At 37.7% G+C, this 20,653-nt stretch overlaps 1 protein-coding gene across 1 annotated transcript in view; it reads left to right on the top strand.

The window, feature by feature from the left end:
- LOC140232800 (sodium-dependent noradrenaline transporter-like) overlaps positions 1-20,405 on the top strand; it is a 66,127-nt gene extending 45,722 nt beyond the window's left edge. Inside the window, exons 14-15 of the mRNA XM_072312917.1 lie at positions 8,092-8,307; positions 20,349-20,405. Of these exons, the coding sequence (XP_072169018.1) occupies positions 8,092-8,307; positions 20,349-20,405 (273 nt within the window). The remainder of the gene's footprint in view (positions 1-8,091; positions 8,308-20,348) is intronic.
- Positions 20,406-20,653: the final 248 nt, after the last annotated feature.

The raw sequence follows: 20,653 nt of genomic DNA, 5'->3' as shown, positions 1-20,653 counted from the left end.
TTTTAGCAAGAGTTGCTATTATTTCAACTTTTTATGAAATGGGGCCCAGAGAAACAAACAGAGAAAATACATAGCATATTAAAAATACAGACACATTCAGATTCAAGTCGTCAAGTTACTGAGATGTCTGCAACGGATACAAATCATAAACATCAACTTCAGAAATTATGAGGCATTAGGAACTTGACAGGAAGGCAGAGCCTTACATGAAGCCAAGTCCTATAACATGTACCAAATGGACAACATATTAACATCAAAATTACTAACAGCAACAACAAAAATAGACACACATACAAACGCGCACAGTTATACACACAACGAATATTTACGCATTAAACAAAAATATAAATCTTGATATAAACATTTTCTGCTATACATTTATTTTAAAGATTGTCTATCACTCAAATACTGCTCGAGATGAGTTTTAAAAATTGTAAGAATCGGAATTGATTTTATTCAATCTGGTAACTCATTTCATATGTTTGGTCCATTATAAAACTTTGACTTTTGATGAGAGCTTAATCTTACAAAAGGAAAATGATACTCAAAACAGTTTCTTGTTACACATGACATAACATATGCGCCTGGCTATTGAGCTTAAAATGATTTGTTAATAATACAGGAAGGATATCATGAGAACATGAAAACATAAATAATCCACATTAATATATGTCACATAGATATATTATAAATACTGACAATTTTCAAACGATCAAATATTGGCTTTATGAGCACGCTCTTCATGACCGCTCTATATGATTCATTTCAAATGATTCATAGTTATCACTTTACATTGCAAAAGATATGAGCACAAGCTATTGCACTTTGTAAAAAGTAAACATCTATATATATATATATATATATATATATATATATATATATATATATATATATACCGGTATAATGACATTTGGTCAATATTGAAATTACGGATATTAGAGAAGTATGACCTACATAATTAACATTTTAATTCATTTTTGTCTTCCATTTCCAACAGCAGTATATTACTTTTTACAGAAATTTAGTGCATGAATAAACATTACACAAGGTTAAATAAGTAATAATTTAAATAAATAAATCGTATTCTTTCTACATTGCCTTGCAACGAAACAGTGAACGCCAAAACAAACAAACAAACAAACAAACAAACAAACAGAAACCTGATTAACATAGGACTTTTTCTTCAAAGGCTTTCATGTTTCTTTAACTCGTTTTCAACCTGCGTGCTCTGCACCGCTTTTTACAGCTTAACACTTTATGTGGTGCTAACTCCCACAAAGCTGCAGTGCTATATTAAATGTGTTTCAGTGAGATTGCTCCATTTTGTGGGGGTGAGATGGCGATGGAGGGTGGGGGTTGTTTGTTTGTTTGTTAATTTCCATCTGAGAAGATGGCTGGATATTCCATATTCAACTATGCTGAGCTGGTCTACCATGGGGTCCAGTTGGATGTGAGGCTTGACCACTTCACCGGGTTTAACACCCTGCTCTTTGCGACGAATGAATGAAGCGGGATCTTTTACGTGCATAAGTTGTGACTCTCTCACACAAGGGACCTCCATTTTATGTCCTATCCGAGGGACAGAGTGTTTTGCCTCTTGCTAGAGGGGACGGCATGCTTACACACAACATTGCTCAGTCCAGACTCGGGTTCGAACCCGGGTCTTTAGTATCGTGAGGCAGACGCGCTACCGACTGAGCCAACTCACCGCCCGTAAGCTTAATGCAAGCCGGGAAACGGCGAAAACCATGGGGGGGGGGGGGGGGGGGGTCAAAATGACTGATATTACACACTTGAAAAGGAAAGTCTAAGGGCAAGAGCTTTGCATCAAGAAAATCAAAAACAAACACAATAACATTTCAGAACAACAACAACAACAGCAAAAATCTGATATATTATGAGATGAGGCGTGTTTGTACATTTTTACGTATGGAACCTTGGCATAATCTTTCATGGACATCTTCAGTTTATCATTCGTGACTATTTCACATCAATGACGTCAAAAATCTTCAATTGGAAGACAAAATGAGGGAAACACATACACAAAATTCAGATTTCAGGGTTTGACGAGCTCATCATTATGTATTGGATGATACGAATTGTACATGCCTGATCGTAATGATGCCTGCAGTAGTGTTCTGAACTTAGTCTTTTTCGAAAGAAGCTGAAATTACGGATATGCTCTCTTTACGTGCTAATGATACGGAGAATATTGAATTCAAATAAAGATAATAGTCAAGCCAGTTGCCAGTCATACATTTTTAGATTCACACAGAGTCATCATATTAGACTGTATCATACTTAACTTAAGACATTTTTTAATACTCCATAATTGGCAATTTTTATTTTGATATCACCTGATTTGTCACTTTAACCGAAACCATTCAAGTTACTCGTTGTTGCCGGTTGATTTTGTCTGTAGAGCGATTAATCCACCTAATAGCTGTGATAATAAAACATGTGGCACGTGTAAAGCTTCTTCTTTAAGTGCTCAACGCCATCCACGCTTTTTAACGGTAACTGAGTTGAGCAACACAACGTAATGAGGAGAAATGTAATTTCCTGCCCCAAACAACAAAAACATGAGTGGCCTTTGAGCTGGCATTTAAAGTAACATTCAACTCTGTATTAAAGTTTACTTAAATGCAGTGATGTGAAGCAAATACAATAACGGAAAGTTCAGTAAAAGATGAAAAAAAAAATCCGAAAGATATGCAAAAAGTGAAGTATATAAATCTATATTGTATGATATGATGAGGCCAAAATGCAAGATTTTTTGGCGATGGCATCACTACCTCATCTGTCTTGCATTTGTAATTGCTATTGGTAGCTTCTGTTCCTCCCTCTTAAAGATATACTAGTATACAGCTTTACCGTTCCAAAACTTTCTTGGACTTCGTCCGATTCTATGGGTACTTTTTATAATCATAGGTTGTTGTTGTTTTTTTAATTCTAATTTGCCGTTCGTCTTTCATTGACGTCAACGAACATGAAAAATAAGCTTCTCTTCGGTAGTGACCTTCTTAGAAGCCTCCAAGGTTGTGTCAAGATAGCCCAGGGCAACAGGACATGCAAATGAGCCAAGTTTCATCTCCAGCTATACCTCGGAACTTGGCGAAGAAAACGACAACTCCTGACATTTCATATATATATATTTTTTTTTCAAATTCGGCAGTATATATCAGTGCTTAATTTGTTTCAATGGCGTTGTGTTCATTGTTTATTTCTTATTTGGATAGATCACCAATAGTGTTACATAAGGAGTGTAATCTTTGTCTTTATATCGTATTTGTTTTGCTTGAATTTTTTGTTTGGTGTACACATTATGTGTCTGTATCATAAAGCAGTCCAGGCCCCGACGAGATATTTCAATTTATGAGACTATAATAAAATATGCCTATGAAAAGAGTGAACTTTTCTGACACGGTTCATTTCTATCACATGAAACGAAAATACACCCTTTAATCAGAGATTGGTCTATAATACGCACGTTTGTCGCATCTGAGTAGCAAGCATTCGTCATCACCACATGTCATAATAATACCATCTCATGGGGGACTATTCATTATGCAGATAAAAAAGTATGCGATGTATACACGCAACTCACGATATCTCCTAGAAGAGAACTTCCTAATAACCTAACGCAGGAGTTACCATTATACCAAGATCCACATTGAAAAGCTTTCGTGAGAGTTACAAATGATCAAGCTATCACGAAGAATCTGGCTGACTGATCAATTAGAAGCAACATGAACTTCTCTTCACTGATATACATTATTCAAAGAAAATGTTCTCCATGCGCTGAACTATTTTTATCTGAAGCAGGTGCCGCTACACGTCTAATGTCTCTCGTTCTGTGTTCGTCGTATAAGAAGATGATTAGGTCATAATTACGACTCCTTTAAGTGAGGATTACTGCTTGTGAACATTTTTTTTTCTCCCACTCACTGTCACGCCGAGCGCTTAGAGGCCAAAGAAGGTTCTCAGTTACAACGCGACTTGTGTCAGTTTAGTGCACACAAGTTCAATTCCTTTCAACAAATCCTAGCAGTTTTAAAGGTGGCAATCCTGTATACCACTTGTCACTCAAATTTTTGCACTTTCTGATTGTATCATAAATAAACGATTAAACATCTTCGGGGGAAAAAATTGATGCTGACCATGGAGTTTCACAACTCATCGAGTGAAGTCCAAAAGGGTCGGTATTCGCGATATTCGTGGAATCAAACGGTGTAGTACTTCCTAGCGAAAGTTGGCGAAGACAGTGTGGAGTTTGAAAGAGGTTTGAGTGAGGGTGAGGAGCCCTTGGGTGATCTTAGAGCGCTACGTCTTGGCACTCACTTGGATGTCAACTATCTGGGACATGGATCCGTGCTGGCACCTTGCGATACACCACTTACAGTCGGGAAAAGAACCCAGATAGATCAAACACAGCTGTGAATCGCTTGACTCGGTAAATGTTCCTCGTGGGAAGAACGAATCTTCGTTGAAGAAAAAGGCGAGCTTGGGGAATTCATGGAAACTTGGCGCACCTAGGGCGATATCGGAGGGATCTTAATTGTTTTCTTCATTACTTTTCAACTTTGCTTTGGCATTGTTATTCTTTTTATACATATAAGCTGGGTTTGCATCATGCTAACGTATGTTGGCTTCCATCGTCAGCAGACGTTCTTTGAATGCTAATGGCAGGACATGTCATTGCAATCGTCGAGCAAGTAATTCGTATGCCCTGGACGCTATCAAATATTGACATCTCCCTTCTCATTCTCCTTACTTGCGACCGTGATCCATCCAGATACATAATATTGTTTCCATAGCGACTGGAGAACGAAAAGTGAGAGCACTGAAGAAGTGCGTCGAGAGGAGGAGTTCGACTTCGGCGAATGCTCGGGAATAGAAGAAGCAACCATTTCAGAAACCATTTGGTAAGTTTTTAATCTTAAGTGATGCTTGTCGTTATTACACCGGGAATATGTTAAATGAATCTGGTGTATGCAAGAGACCTGTGATTGCTGCATTCGCCAGGAAATGTGTGATTTTTTTTTTATTAAAAATTGTTTGACGTTAAAACTGGCAACTGGAAAGAACATGATACGTTTGGTCTTTACGTATTTCCAAATAAATGAGAGGAATACGTCGTGGTATCTGATGCGTTTTTCGTCGATTAAAGCAACATACTATCTGACTTCTTCTCCTGTTAAAAACAGAAAGCATGCAGTCCAGAATTTAGTAGTCCTCTTCAACTAATCATCTCAATCACCCCAAAATTTCATGACACTATTGCTAGGACATCGGGGTAATGTTGTCAAAGTTCAGTTTAAAGAATCCACGGCACTAGACCTTCTCAGAGCACTAGATGAAGTTTCAGGCATCTTTACACTTTTGATAGATATGCTTGTAGCGAAGAGAGAGCAGATTTAAAAGTGCATTTAGTAGAAATTAAAGCATGCGTGGGGATGGCTAGATTGATTAAAGTGTCTATGAATAAACAACAGCATACAAAAAAAAATACTGGAACATACAAAACAACTTTAACAGCGTTTAGGAATTATCAATGGAATTCACGCATACTTGTCGATTGGGCGGTTCTTTTATAAATTTCTATTTTCATTTTTTAAAAACCAATGTAATTATTCACAATGTAACATACAGTGCATTAATGATCTGGTTTGTAATAGGCTCTATTTCCTCTAACAGTCTTACCAATAACATATCCATAAAAATAGGGAAGAGAGGTTTCTTCATCATTATAAAGAAGAGGTTTGTGTTCAATCACTACACAACAAAATGTAGGAGACGTTGCTCTTAGGGTGTATACATATCCTATCCAAATTATATAGATATATAGGGCCTATATCGTGAACGACAATGCATTGTACTGAGCAAGTGAGCGGTTTCCTTACTCGCACCCCACTATCATTTTATTAGCTCGATTCCTTAGAAACCTTAATCTGTTGCATGATGCATTATATTGAGCTTTAGATTGACAGGCATTTCGAGACATCAACTCTCTTCCCTGTCACGCAGTCTCGCCTACGGAGTTCGCTGCGGCTAGACCTTCAATACGTCAATCATATCAACGTGATGAAACGTGTACAAAAATATCATTCCCCCATTCCCCCCCCCCCCCCCCCCCCCCGCCCCCGTTCCCAATTTCATCTCTTACAACCCAACTTCAGCTGTTCCTCTTCACATTGCTGGATAACGCATTTTTATCCGGAACGAAAATAAACAGCTCAGAGGCGGACAACGCTCTGAGAGTGCGTTACAACAGGGAACAGAGAAAGAAGAATCTTGACATCATTAAACTCTATAACCGTTGTTCCGAGATATTAGATTCTCAAAGAATACATAATCATGTATTTCTTACTGATTTATCAAACTGAACATAAATTGTAAGTTCTTGAAAGGAGATTAACGAGTTGCCCGGCACATGTAATGTGCACATCAGTGAGGAGGGGAAAAATCTAAAAATACAAAACGACCACTATCCTCAAGCCTCATGATACCATTTCTAAGCGAATCCTCTCTTAGTCATGCTTACGAAAGTAGAAAAAAAATAACTGCGAAAGCATACAGTTCAAAACACGGTTTGCCCTTGCTCAGAATGTAGCGTGCGAACCGCAGGGTACACTCTAACAGATAGGTTGTTGTCAGGTTCATGCAGGCAACACGTAGAGGCACAAGGGTGGTCTACAGAGTTATGATTGACTTTAATAGTGGAAAGAAATAGTTACAGAGGCTATATGAATGATCGTAAGTATTTAATTTTGTTTAGATAAACTCCATTTTCAAGTATTTCCTCAATCTTTTGCTTTTCTTCCATTTTTTAAGTAGGCCCTACCTCCCAAACTCTGCTTATTCTGTTCATGAATATTATACGCGACTTTATTTTACTGCTGCCATTGCGCCCTCAGCATCCTAAGTCATCACTCTTTAAATTGATGTCAAGTCTGCATTCTTTCTGCGAAATTATGCCGTTTAGTGTCAGGCACATTATGCATATAACACAAAGCCATTAATGTCATCGCCTCCAAGTGAACAAAGCCCGACACCAAAGTAGACCCACGAGCTGTACAGTCCACGAGCTAGACACCATGCAAATATTGCCCATGAGCTTGTAACTAGTCAAATGAGGCCCATAAGCTCCACCGTAAAGGCAGGAAAGGCACACAAGCTCGACATTATACAGCAAGGGTGTGTACAGTTCTGATCGAGGTGAGGATTTAGCTTTTATCGTATTGCGTGATATTCAGAAACCACTCTATGAGATGTCAAAGAGCATACAATTCTAAGGGGTATCAAAAGTTTATTTGATGAAAATCGGTTTTGAAATGGACGAGGTATCCAAAAACAAGGTGAAACAAAGAGATCCTAATAAAAGGCGTGGCCTGTCGCCTTTTATTATCATCACTTTTTTTATATCTAAGCCATTTGAAAACCAATTTTCATGAAATAAACGTTGAATCCTTAAAATTACATGCTCTTTCATATTTCATAAGAGGTTTCTCATTATCTCACTTAGGAATGTTCAAAACATGAATCCCCACCTCAACCAGTACTGTACAGTCCCTTTATTAACGTATGCAGTGTCGACCTCGTGGGCCTTATAAGCCTACTGTCAAGCTCATGAGCCTCATTTGCCTACCTTCTTAGGTCTGTTTTTCTTAGTTTCTAGCTAGTGGGCCTGTTTTACATGGTGTTTAGCTCGTGGGCTGTATGACTCGTGGATGTCGAGCTCTAGGGCTAACCACGCTATCTCGGCTCTTGACGTTGGCATCAATGAAATGCTCGCAAATCCTATAGACAAATCATGATATCAACATGCAATAAACTGGAATACACTTGATTCATGTATTCACGTTGACCTGTTTATCATAGGTTGTTCCTGGCAATCAGAACGCTAGACCGGAGCTTGCCCAGAATTCCACTACTAATGTCCCCAGATGGTGCCAACTACTTTATTGAAGCGCGTTTAGACTTCAAAAAGATCATGTCCTATACACTCTTATAGAGACAATGATGTTCACAAATTTGGACCCGTTACAGTAAATCAGCATATTCCGTTCTCATCATAATTACATATTACAGAGCCGATATCCTACAGTTGCTATGGAGGCTATACCATCGCTACAGACCGTATGGAAGAACTCCTATTGTGAGTCTCTCCCAGTTCTGGTCCTGGACCTGCACAGAGGCTGTTCCACTCTCCCACACAAATCTGCCGGATGTGACACCCACGTGACATCCCTGGATACCCCGTCCGACACAAAATGGAGCGTCTTGAGGAGGGTGTCGTCAACCAAGGTAAGTATTACACCTACATTAAATCCAGTGGAGGATCCGGGGAGAGATGGGGGCGCCAGGCTACCTTTATTTTATTCTCATTATAGTCATGATTTTTTATAAAAGAAATAAAAAGTAAAAATTGAAGGGGATGCTTCTGGCGCCCCCCTTTATTTGTTTATATTTTTTGATAAATAAAAGTATGCACAAAAGAGCAACCCGGAATTGGTACCTTGCTTAGTGCCCCCCCCCCCCCCCCCTCCCCTTTACGGAATTTCTGGATCCACCCCTGAAACCATGCACCCACGGTGTCGAGGGTAAACAGAATAAATTTGAATGAATAACATTGTCCTACGAATATATATAATTATGTGTATATACTTATGTATGTATGTAGGCCCTATGTGTGTATAATTATGTTTATATGTTTGAATGTGTGTATGAGTTTGTCTCGTGCATGCGTGTGGGATTGTACGTATTAATGATAATTGTTCTTGTATTTGTGTGTGCCATGTATGCTGAACTTAGCATCACATTTCGCAGTCTGTCGAAATCTTTGGCTTGATTTATGAACTGGAATAAACAGGCATCTATCAAGGAATAACGCGTATTTGCTAAAATGTCTAGTGGGCGTTTCTCTGACGAAAAGAATTTTATATGCATATTGTTCTTTTTTCTGCTTCTAGACAACTTTATTTCCAGGGCCTGGTGTGAGACCTACCATTGCATATGGTGCTCTTATAGTATGATACGGAAGTATGAATTATACGTAGGTGATGCATGATCGCCATTCAATACTCTTTCACCACAAGATGGCAGCAAACAAAATTATGGTTGTTGACCACATAACACATTAGCACTGTGTTCAATCGTCTGCAACAATCCATGATTGCGTTGCTGTCGATATCGACGGAGTGTTACATCATCCAACCCATGCTCGCACTTAGCAAGTTATGCGACGTCTATGTCTTTGCATCCCCCCCCCCCCTTGTACTGAGATTTGGAATTATCGTCTGATGTGTCATAATTCTAAATTATCGGAGAGTTCTTCTGATCAAAGGGCCTCCAATTTCTCTTCTTCTTCTCTGTTATTATCATCATCATCATAAACGTCATCATCATCATCATCATTATCATTATCATCATTATTATTCTTATAATTGCCGGTACTTTCATTTTTATCATTGTTATCTCCATCATCACAAGATGTATCTTGAAGATCAATTTCAAGCCAAGTTCCATCCTGGAACCTTAGACTTCTATTACTTTTCTGAGGATTCTCGCCATGCCAAGCAAAGTTATCCAAGTAACGTCGCAGCTGCTTTGGTGTTGTTCCGAGTGGACCACCTTCTGCACAGGCGGCGAAATTCTCTGGCCAGGTCCCGGTACTTTTATTGAATCATTTGCTTCTCATTATCGGCTGCTCGGCTGTCTCCCAGTACAGCGACATCGACGACCGTGCACATCTTCCAAACCTTTTCCACTTTTCTACGATGACGCATATGCTACATGTATTTTTATTATAACATTGTAAGTTTAAACATCTAAATCCCGCAGGACTTTTCACTCGGTCATTTTTGGAAACTTTTTGTGGTTTGTGCACACACCATTTGCTCCACACATGGTATTTCATGTTTTCTTTTGCAAAGCTCCCAGTGAACGACTTGTGCCAGTTTGTCATGTCGTCTTTTGTACTCTTTTTGGGCCAGTTTACTACAGCCACACATGATGTGCCACACCGCCTCGTCTCTTTCTCGCCATAATTATCCTGCATGTGGCGTCCACATCCCTTCTCTGTACCTTGGCTTTTATAGCATCCGTCGACAGTCCTTTTTCTTTTGAGTGGGTATAATACCTCCCTTTTTCGCAGAATATGTATAGGTATGTCCTCGTAATGCCTCTTCTCGTACTGATCATAGACATAAACATGCTGTTATTTTTTCCTTCCTGTGTATCATTTTATAAAATGCGTGTCTCATTTCAAGCATTACCTTTTATATTCTGTTGCAAAATACTAATAAAGAAAATAAAACGTACAGAAACCAGCATGGCATACAGGTCGTATTAATGTATACATAGGTCACATTTATTTCCCGTTCCCAAACATTTGTCCAGTCACCATTGTAGGGATGAGGCAAAGGAGTGGGCCCACCCACTGTGCACCTGGTCAAAGGCAATTCGTTGCCATAGTAACCGTTTCCTCCATCTCGTCATCACGCAGTTATCTGGAGTGGTGTTAATTCGTCGCTCGTTTCCCAAACATCCTATCACTGCATTCTCGGTCATGATTCATCTTGTTTCGTTCTCCTCTGCAAGAAGTTTACTCGATATGATTGAGAGCAGCAGCCATAACTGCTGGACACATCCGCCCATGGAGGCGGTCATGTGCATGATGCGTATAATATGCATAAAATGAACGCTATACCCATATACATATAGATATTATCTAAATCTTAAAGGGTAACACTACTCTAGGGTGAATCTTGCTTTCATACAGAGTACACTCGCGTAAAAAGAAGAGATAAAGTTTCACAGACAAATTGCATAAAAATATGACTCTTTTTTTTTTGCAAAGTTTCTCATATTTCCAAGAAAAAGTTATTCAATAACATAATGCAAATGAGAAGTAAACATAACCTAAAATCATTTACTTTCAAGGCTCAAATTGCTTTGAACATACATTTCCAAAATTTGCAGGTTAGTATTTACTGTAAATTTGGCAGGGTATATATGGTAATCATTCAACCTTTTCAGGTAATATAGTAATACTATAACCATTAAATTGCAGGTGGGTTGGCGTCAAAACCCTGGAATGTTACTGACTTATCTCCCCCGAGACATATTTCAGGTGACGTAGACACCATAAACGTGACTTAGTGCATGTGGATTTAACAGTATACCGCTGAGACTATTGAACATTAAATGGTTTATGATTGTGTGTGTGTGTCTGTTTTTTTTTTTCATATATTTCTAATCTTCTCCTATAGTCATTATAGAAGGCGTACTTTTTTTCCCGACAAGAGTGTAGAAACTTCATTACTGATTCCATCATGTTTCAGTGGTTCCATATAGACTCCAACCCAAGTAGTCGTGTAGATGTGGATTATATCAAAACAAAATGAATTGGAAAGAAATAATCTCCTACCGTCATATAGCTATACTGCCACAAAGAAAGGAAAAACAGACAACTTGATTTTTTTTTTTTTTTTTTTTTTTTTTTTTTGTCGTTGCTGTTCGTCGGTTTGGTTTGTTCAGTTGTGTTTTCTAGACATCTGACTTTTCAGTTCGCTGTGATAGAAAATGTTAGGGTGTGTTGAAACGAGGATCCGCTGCAATAAAAACGGTTACAATGTCAAGTAACTTGCATAAAACACCAGCACACACACATTACTTTACACAAATCAGATAAACACACAATAATTTGCAAACAGAGAGGTAGAAAAACAGACAAAACTGAACAAACACAGAGAAATACAAACGAGAGATGAAAAACGTCGTTCATTTAGACATCAAGTTTACGAAGAAACAAACGGGCAGAAAAGCACAACAACAACTGGGTCATCCACGGTCGGAGCGTCCGATGTTTCAGCATGAAGCTGTTATCTCTAGAAAATTTCCTCATCCATCTTCAATATTGAGTATATTAGTCAAACTTCGGTTTGTAATGGAGAGGGGGAAATAGCATGTTGACAGATACACTCCAGAGCACCCTCTACGTCTATTGTGAAGAAGGCGATACGAAGTTCATTGCAGGGAGTCAAATTCTTTATATTTGACTTATGATTTTTCAAGTCAAAGATAACCGTAATCTCGAATATCAGGACGTCATATTTTGAGCCATAAATACCATAATGTTACTAAATGTTACTATAGTATAATGCATTTTCTATGTTATTCTTGCACCTTGTTTAAGTTCACTATACAAAGTAAGACCACGACGCAATCGATAGTATTAAGTGGTATTTCATTTGATTACACTACATGCTTAGTTGTGTAGACTGGTATATTCATTACGAAAGAATGAAGTAAAACCAGCAACCCATTACTATATAACTCTTTGACAAGCATGTACCATTATAAATACCACAGTTACGAATTTGGACATAAATGGGCTAAAGTATAATCATGCATTTTGGTCTTGAAACGACATTTCAATGGTCATATAATCGACATTCTGTCCTCACACTTCATTAACATAGAAGGTGACTATAATATCTAGTGCTGTCTGTCTTGCTGATCTAAAATCAATCTCGTTGTAGCCTCTCATACATCTCTTCGCTTTGAAAAACGATCATCATTTCTACTCTTATCAAGGGAATGCCCATCTTTATACATTGCTTGTGTGTATGAGTAGCTTTTTTCCACGTCTGCAGTGCTGTCCAAATCAAGTTATCCATCTTACTATCCTGCTTGGTCCTTTTAGCTTTCGGTCACTTCTCTATTTTGTTTTACCTCACCCTCCCCCTCTCTCTCTTTCTCTGTATGTGTCTTACGTATAATTGTACATATATTTCTTTCTGACTTTCTATGTATTTGTATATATACAGGAAGTTTCGAGTATGCCATTCGTTATACACTGACGAAGGCCCGAGGCGGGCCAAAAATTTTGTGAATAAAAACCTTGTTGGATCTACAAGTGGCGTAGTCCAGACTTCTTCTTATATATATATATATATATATATATATATATATATATATATATATATATATATATATAGCATGCTTGTACTTTTCAGTGCAATCACTAATCCTGCTGATATCAAAAGAAAGAACATTATCTCGTCTTACACATCTGAGGCTGATGAATTTTGATCGCTCCGGAATCCTCTGGTAATATACAAACATCTTCACCGGGGGTGTCAGGATATTACAGGATTAGTGCGCTAAATAATCGCCACCAATGGCTTCGCGAGTGACATTTCCTGAACCGACTATTTGGGGCAAGAAAGTTGGCACTATAGCCATACGCAGGCAGGTAACATTTGCGCATCGAAATTATTCATCATTTTCTTAAAAATCACCAGCGATACAACTCTTTACACTTTCTGCGGATTCAAGTTTGACTAGACTGACTACTGATGACGTGATAACAGTATGATATTGTTGTAATTGTCTTATCGTTGAGTAGTCAGCACGTTTGTTCTTTGCTCCTTTTGGGATTGGACGGTTGTTGTTGTTGTTGTTGTTGTTGTTGTTGTTGTTGTTGTTGTTGTTGTTGTTGTTGTTGTTGTTGTTGTTGTTGTTTCATTCTGTATAATGTTGACCTATTTAGTTATATAACCATGCTCGTCTTTCGTTATCAACTCTTATGTATTACTTTTGAGGCATCGCATTTTTAACGAAATGACGCATTGAAAACGTGTGGTGAATGTGAAGTCGTGCCCACCGCCGACAGGGATATATGCTACTCGAAATAATGGAATAGATCATAATGCGAATAGATATTGCTTATTCTACAAAATAATCAATGACCATAAGCGGTTCTCAACCAAGGGAGCAACATATCCTACCAAAAGCTGACAGAATCTTTTGCATGCTCTGTTGTCTCATCTGTATCATTTTTCGTCTCATGCGATTCAGCTTGTGAGACTTAAAAAACTGCTTGCAGGGGACCAGGTTGTGTTGTACTAGCTCCATACGTGAGAAATTAAAAATGATACATGGGCCTTATTGGCGTTTTAACAAAATCAATTAGCCGCGTAAAATATCCTCGTCCGTACAGAACATGTTAATGCTCATGTTTAAGTGAAACTCGAAATTTTGACAAGAGTGATATTTGACGTATCATTTTTCTTTCTATCATTTTTTTTTTTAAATCTTTCTGTGCGTTTTAAGTGGCTGTGCTTATAGAGCCACACTCCCTACTTTGGCAAAAGGAAGCAAGTGAAAAAAGTGACATTTCTCGTAAAAGAGCAAAATGTGTCTGTCATTTACACTGACGTCAATGGACTATCATGATGTCTTATCTAACATATCTCTTAGTAGGATGAGTGTTTCTGCATGAAATTTGGCCTGGAAGAAGAACTCGTTATGTTAATTATGAAAACATCAATAACTCAAATTCGGATGGTATGTCACTTGCTTCCTTTTGCCAAAGTAGGGCAGCACAGTTTAGATGCCTAACGACAGTCATGGATGCCTACTGTAACACCGCATTTCAATACGACAAAATAACGAAATACATGATAAATGATGTACAATATTATTATTAGTAGTAGTAGTAGTAGAAGTAGTAGTAGCAGTTGTTGTTGTTCTCCTTGTTGTTATTATTATTATCATCATCATCATAATAATAATAATAATAATAATAATAATAATAATAATAATAATAAGATAGGCCAATTTCGCACTTTTGTCAGTAAATTTGATAAAAGGTTCATTCAATTTAGCGAAAATCCTTGTCACTGCACATTCTGTCATTCAAAATTGCTACTTGTTCATTCAATTTAGCGTTCCGATCATGAAATTCGCTCATGTGTCTTTCGAATTCGTAAAACGAGCATTCAAATTGGCACTTGCTCTTCAGTCATTCAAATTCGCCAGCACTGGCGGAAAATTGTATTTCTGTCATTCAATTTCGCGTATGGGCAGTCAAATTCCAAACATGTTCATTCAAATTGGCGTAATGTTATTTCTATTTTGATAAGGTGAGAACCGTGATTTATACGTACTTAAATGTGAATTTTTGTTTCATCCACAAACTGTTAAGTATATAGTAAAGGTATCTTTGACCATAAATAACTCAAGTTTGTTGTTCTGTAACGCCCCTCTTCTTTCATACAGGTTACAGGGGCGGATCCAGGAATTCCGTAAAGAGGGGGCGTGTTTACAAAATTGAAGGGGGGCGCACGCACCCCTCCCCCCATTTTTTTCTTATTTCTTTTGTTTCAACAAAAAATAAGGGGGGGGGGGCGTGCGCCGGTTGCGGTCCTCCCTGGATCCGTCCCTGGGTTATCAGGACTATGCACCAGTACCATAGATTCACTTCACTTTCTTACGTCCAGTCATGGCAGCACAAGTTAGATACAGGCGTATCTCTCAAGAAGACAGGGAAAGAATCATAGAAGCATTTGAGGGTAATAACCTTGACAAATTGATGGCTATAGAGCTGATCCAAGAACTTTATTCCTAATGATGATTAACGCAATTAGCACCCACCAAATGAAAATAATGAAACCTATAGATGAAAGAAATAATCACGATGTAAATTGAAACCTCCTTCTCCCAATTAATGTCAAAACAAACTTAAGATTATTGTATCTGTGAATGAAATAATGCTATCGAACATTTTAAACAGATACACATACATTGTATTTTGAAATTACTGTTGCGAAGATATCATAATAAATAATGAATACGAAAATATGAAATGTTATGATGCTTGCAAACAATACCTATGATGAATGAAAATAAAAAAAAAAGAATGAAAGCATAAACGTGTCTGCTAAATTGACTGCAGTAAATGCGAAATTGGATGCCCAAGAATGAATTCGAATGAACGAGCGCAGCGTATACGTGATCACGTGACTATATCATGTTAAATTGAATGAACGATTTTCGAAATGGTGCTTGTCTTACGAATTTGAACTGAAAAAGTGCTGATTCGAATGATGTTAAAGGTAATTTGAATGCTCCAAAATGAATTTGAATGAAAAGATTATAAAATTGAAATACCGAACATGCCATCTAGGCTAAATTGTGCTAAATTGAATGCAGCAATTAGGAATTGGACTGAAAAAACTGCGAAATTGGCCGGGAAGAACTATAATAATAATAATAATTATTATTATTATTATTATTATTATTATCATTATTATTGTCATTGTTGTTATCATTATTACTTGTATCAATATTATTGTTGTTGTTGCTGTTGTAAAAGAACAAGTTATAGCAGGAGTATTATGAGGGGAGGAGGAGGAGGAGGAGGATGAGAAGGAGGAGGAGGGGCTGAAGAGGAAAAAACGTATGTCTATCTCCTGGGCTCCAGGTTATAGATTTCCATGTCATCTCCATGGTAACATGGCTCATTGTTCATGAAGAAAATCACAGTTTTCTTCATCACGAAGTGTACACACAAATAAGCATGCGAAGACAAACAAACAAACAAACAAAAATATGTATTTAGGTGTCAGTTTCTTCAATTTGTCTCCATCTAGGGAGACAAATTAAGAAACTCACACCTGAGCCTTCACCCCTCTGAATAATATCTTTCTTTCATTTAAAAATATGAATTCATTCTTAATCTGTTTGTTTATCTGTTTTCTTGATTACTTATTAAAATGTTAACAAAGCTATCCTGTGACTCTCCAAAATGATCGTGTGCTCGATCTGTATTATTACGAACACCAAGTGAAAAAGAAGAAACCAGCCTATATTTTTGTTTGTTTCGTTGTTATTGTTTGTCCAAACATTAAGTCAAGGGGTTAAGGGAAGAATCGCCACTGCGCGATTGTTATGACAATATCTCCACAATGTATTTCAGTGCATCCGTGCGTGGTCATTCATCACTTCGGGAAACGGTCTCCCCCCGGGTCGCCACCGGGTCGGGGCATTGACTGAGACTGATCATGACATAACACGGCGTTTCCTTAAATCGGGCGCCCTTTATCCCACAGCCTTTAGATCGATGCAAAATGATAATAGTTCCTCACCTACACATTGCCCTGCCTGTTTTTCGAACATGGAAACATAATGACATTACACATACAGACGTTAGTGTCTACTATACATCATATATAGATTCCTCTCATCTGATTGGTTAAAAGTGGAGTCATGAAAATAGCAGTGCCCCATTTTTGATCAAAATGACATCATGATTTACTGTGCCCGGAGCATAGAATCAACTGTGCCCTGTAAATAGGTTTAGAAACAGTCGCAACCCCGTACACATATAGATCACTCATAAGTATGTACACACCAATGATACGACCGCCGCGATGTCGATCAGCGTTGATTACAAGTGCTGTAAAAGAGACTAGAATCTATATTTTCGGCATCTATATTTCGGAATCTATATTTTCGGTATATAAAACAAATAATGACATATTCATATGATATTCGGGGCACAGTTAAAATTATATAGGCCCTCGGTGATGTGAAAACCATAAATATTAAATATGCCCTCAGCTTCGCTTCGGGCATAGTTATGGTTTTGACATCACCTTGGGCCATTATTTTAACTGTGCCCCTCAAGCAGCAGTCATTATTTGTATACTGTAAAATTTGTCGATGTTTGTATTATTATGCAAATGACATTATTAACCTTTGGACTCTATCCCATTAAGTCACATTGCACCAATTCCTCTCCCCCCCCCCCCACCCTTTCGCTCTACACACACACGCACACACACACACACACACGCACACACACACACACACACACACACACACATACACCACATGTAGTAATATGTACAATTTATATATTATATCCATCGACAATGTAATCATGCTCTCCAACATCCAATCATAAGCAATGGGGGAAGCCCCTTCCTATTAAATCTAGCATACAATGCCCAAATATAATGTGGAATGAGAGAAAGCAGCAATATTTGATAGTGAAATATATCGCTGTAAGTTTGAGGAAAATCGTAATATAATATCGATTCAAAAGTTATGGATTACCAAAGTTTCGGTGGCGTCATCGCTGGATAGGAGACCACTGCATTTTATGATGTCATTATGGACAACAATAAAGAAAGTAGAAAGAAAGTTCAACAGATTTTCACGTTTCTTTACCATAACGAAAAAAGCACTGGACTTACCTCTTTCAGAAAGCAGGGGGATCTACATTATACCATTAAGCATAACAGTAACAAGTTGACTGAATTTACACTTTCATGAAAAATTAAACTTTGCAGAATTCGCATTATATAATTTCTTTATATCGTTGTCAAAAATTATCTCATGAAGTGAAGTAGTCTGCTTATCCAGCACCAAAACTTAGAAAATTCACAACTTTTAAATCGACTCTCCGATTTTCCTCAAACTGTCTATACTATCTCGTATCCACTTTGTCTGTTAGTCTCATCTCGGCTGGATTTGTACACTTTATTTAACCCACTAAACAATGTCAGATATATCTATGCTCAATTTGGCCGATATATTAATTAAGTTACAAGTTTGATGACCCTTTTTCTTCTTGTATGCGTATTGTAACAGGTGAGACCCACGATATACTGAAGCTTCCCGTTTCAGTAGCCCCCTCTCCATCCCAAATTATTTATCCTCAAAATGTTTCACTTCTTGAATCTTCATTAAAATAAAAATGTACCCTGCTTTTTTTTTATTACTTACGTTGACAGTTCTTTTTTTTTATTTACATTGTGTGTATTTGCTATTGATTATGTTGAGGTGGGGAAAAATAATCTTGAAGTTAGGTTTTTTACATTGAGAGCTAAAAGTAGTTTGAAGATATCACTTTATATTTCTACAGAGAAAGATAAAGTTGTACGAAATATATAAAAATAGCATGTTATCAGATGCAGTACAAAGCAATGTGAAAAAGGTAAGAAACAGATTTCTAATTAAGGTTTTTCATCAAAATTGTCCCTATTATTCGTTAAAATTTAGTTTTCTAACTACAGTAAAACTGCACTAGAATGTTTCGTTTTGGCGTGTTTCGTATACTCAGACATGTCAGTTGTAATTGGAACAAATCTGGGCATTTGAAAATTCAGTATGTAAAAAAGCGATTCCATAATAATAGTATATTATGTTCAAGTTTGCTTCATTGACAGAATAATATGAAACAATCATAGAATAGCAGCGGTTCTATCAAAAGTCTGATGAAAAAAAGAAATGATACGAAAGTTATAGAATTTCTTTGTGGTTCACGAAAGAGTTATATGGGTAGCATATGCTACTTGAGACGATGATTATGATAATAAATTATGATAACCATTGTCCTCGAGGCTCCCAACCACCTTCACCAAGTTCACACAAAGTCTCCACTGATATTGAAGTAAGAAATTTGCCTCCTTTCCATCAAACTTGATGTGAATTGCAATAACTTTTGTCATGATATTTATGATATATATATATATATATATATATATAACACAAATATATTTAGGAGAGAGATGGCAGATGAGAATATTATATATGACATGAAATATTATAGTACACGTGTTTATTTTTGTCACGCCCAACTTCAAGCGGTAGAGGACCTCCTTTGCAAACATGCATATTAGGAATTTCATTTCTTGACTTATATATATATATATATATATATATATATATATATATATATATATATATATTTAGTTATATATATACATACATATTTACAAATTGTACAGAGATATATTGAAGTCAAATGAGAGAGAAGAATCGAGGACGAGCGAGAGACCACCGAAACAGACAATATGCATTGCATTTCAATCATTACTCATCGCTTTCTTAATCATTGCTATTAATTATTATTTCATATTTCCATTTTTAACACTTCTGAGACTCTATGCATTTTCAGGCCTTTGTCGAAAGAAGTGTGTGTATTATGCCCAACCTGGAAGGGGGGGGGGGGGGGCATTGGTCAATTCTTGGTCTAGCTTTATGCACGCATAAGCGGTCACACATGAGGCCAGATCCGGAAATGAGAAGTGAGAACTTCAACACTTCACGGCTTATACTACGGGAGGGCTTGTTCAGGGTCGAAAGGGGGTGCAAGGATGTGTGTGTATGTGTGTGTGTGTGCGTGTATATGTGAGTATTATGTGCCTAAGTATGTGGGAGGAAATACCAGCTCATTGTGTAATAAGGTGCCTGTGTAGGTTAGTCACGCCAAATGGACTTAATAGTACGAAGATCTTGGTTAGTGCCACATTCTATTGGCATTGCCAAGGCGCAGGATAGTAAACCACGTCGCTTATTGGTGAAACAAAGAGCACATGAATGTTGAACACCATGCGTCACTGAGCTTGTAGGATAAATTTCAGATAGTGACTTATCCAAACGGCTTCTCGCCTAGCTGCCACGGGAAGTTTTATCAATTTTCTGATTAGATTATGTACCCCTGGCGTACACTGAACTCGGTCTCCCTACGGATGTGCCCATGCTTTCAGTTTGTCGCACATGCTGCTCCCAGCTCCATACAACAGCTCCTCAAGACGCTGCCATGACCTTGATAGAGTGGAGGAACCCATGAATGCATAGGCTATATACACTCCCTTCTGCGAGCGCTTTGGAAGTATTAAAGTCAAGACACACTGGACGACTCTGTTCAACTTCTAAAATTAACTTTTCCCCACCTTGTACTTCTGCGAGGAGATAAGCTACATTCCGAGGAGTTTGACTGCGATATCTATACGGATAACTAGTGGAGTTAATACAAGTGAACTAATGAAGAACGTTTGGCAAAACTCCGAGG

Source organism: Diadema setosum, chromosome 9 (genome assembly GCF_964275005.1).
Source record: "Diadema setosum chromosome 9, eeDiaSeto1, whole genome shotgun sequence".
In the NCBI taxonomy this organism is placed as follows: Eukaryota; Metazoa; Echinodermata; class Echinoidea; order Diadematoida; family Diadematidae; genus Diadema; species Diadema setosum.
This window is presented reverse-complemented; position numbering and strand designations above follow the sequence as displayed.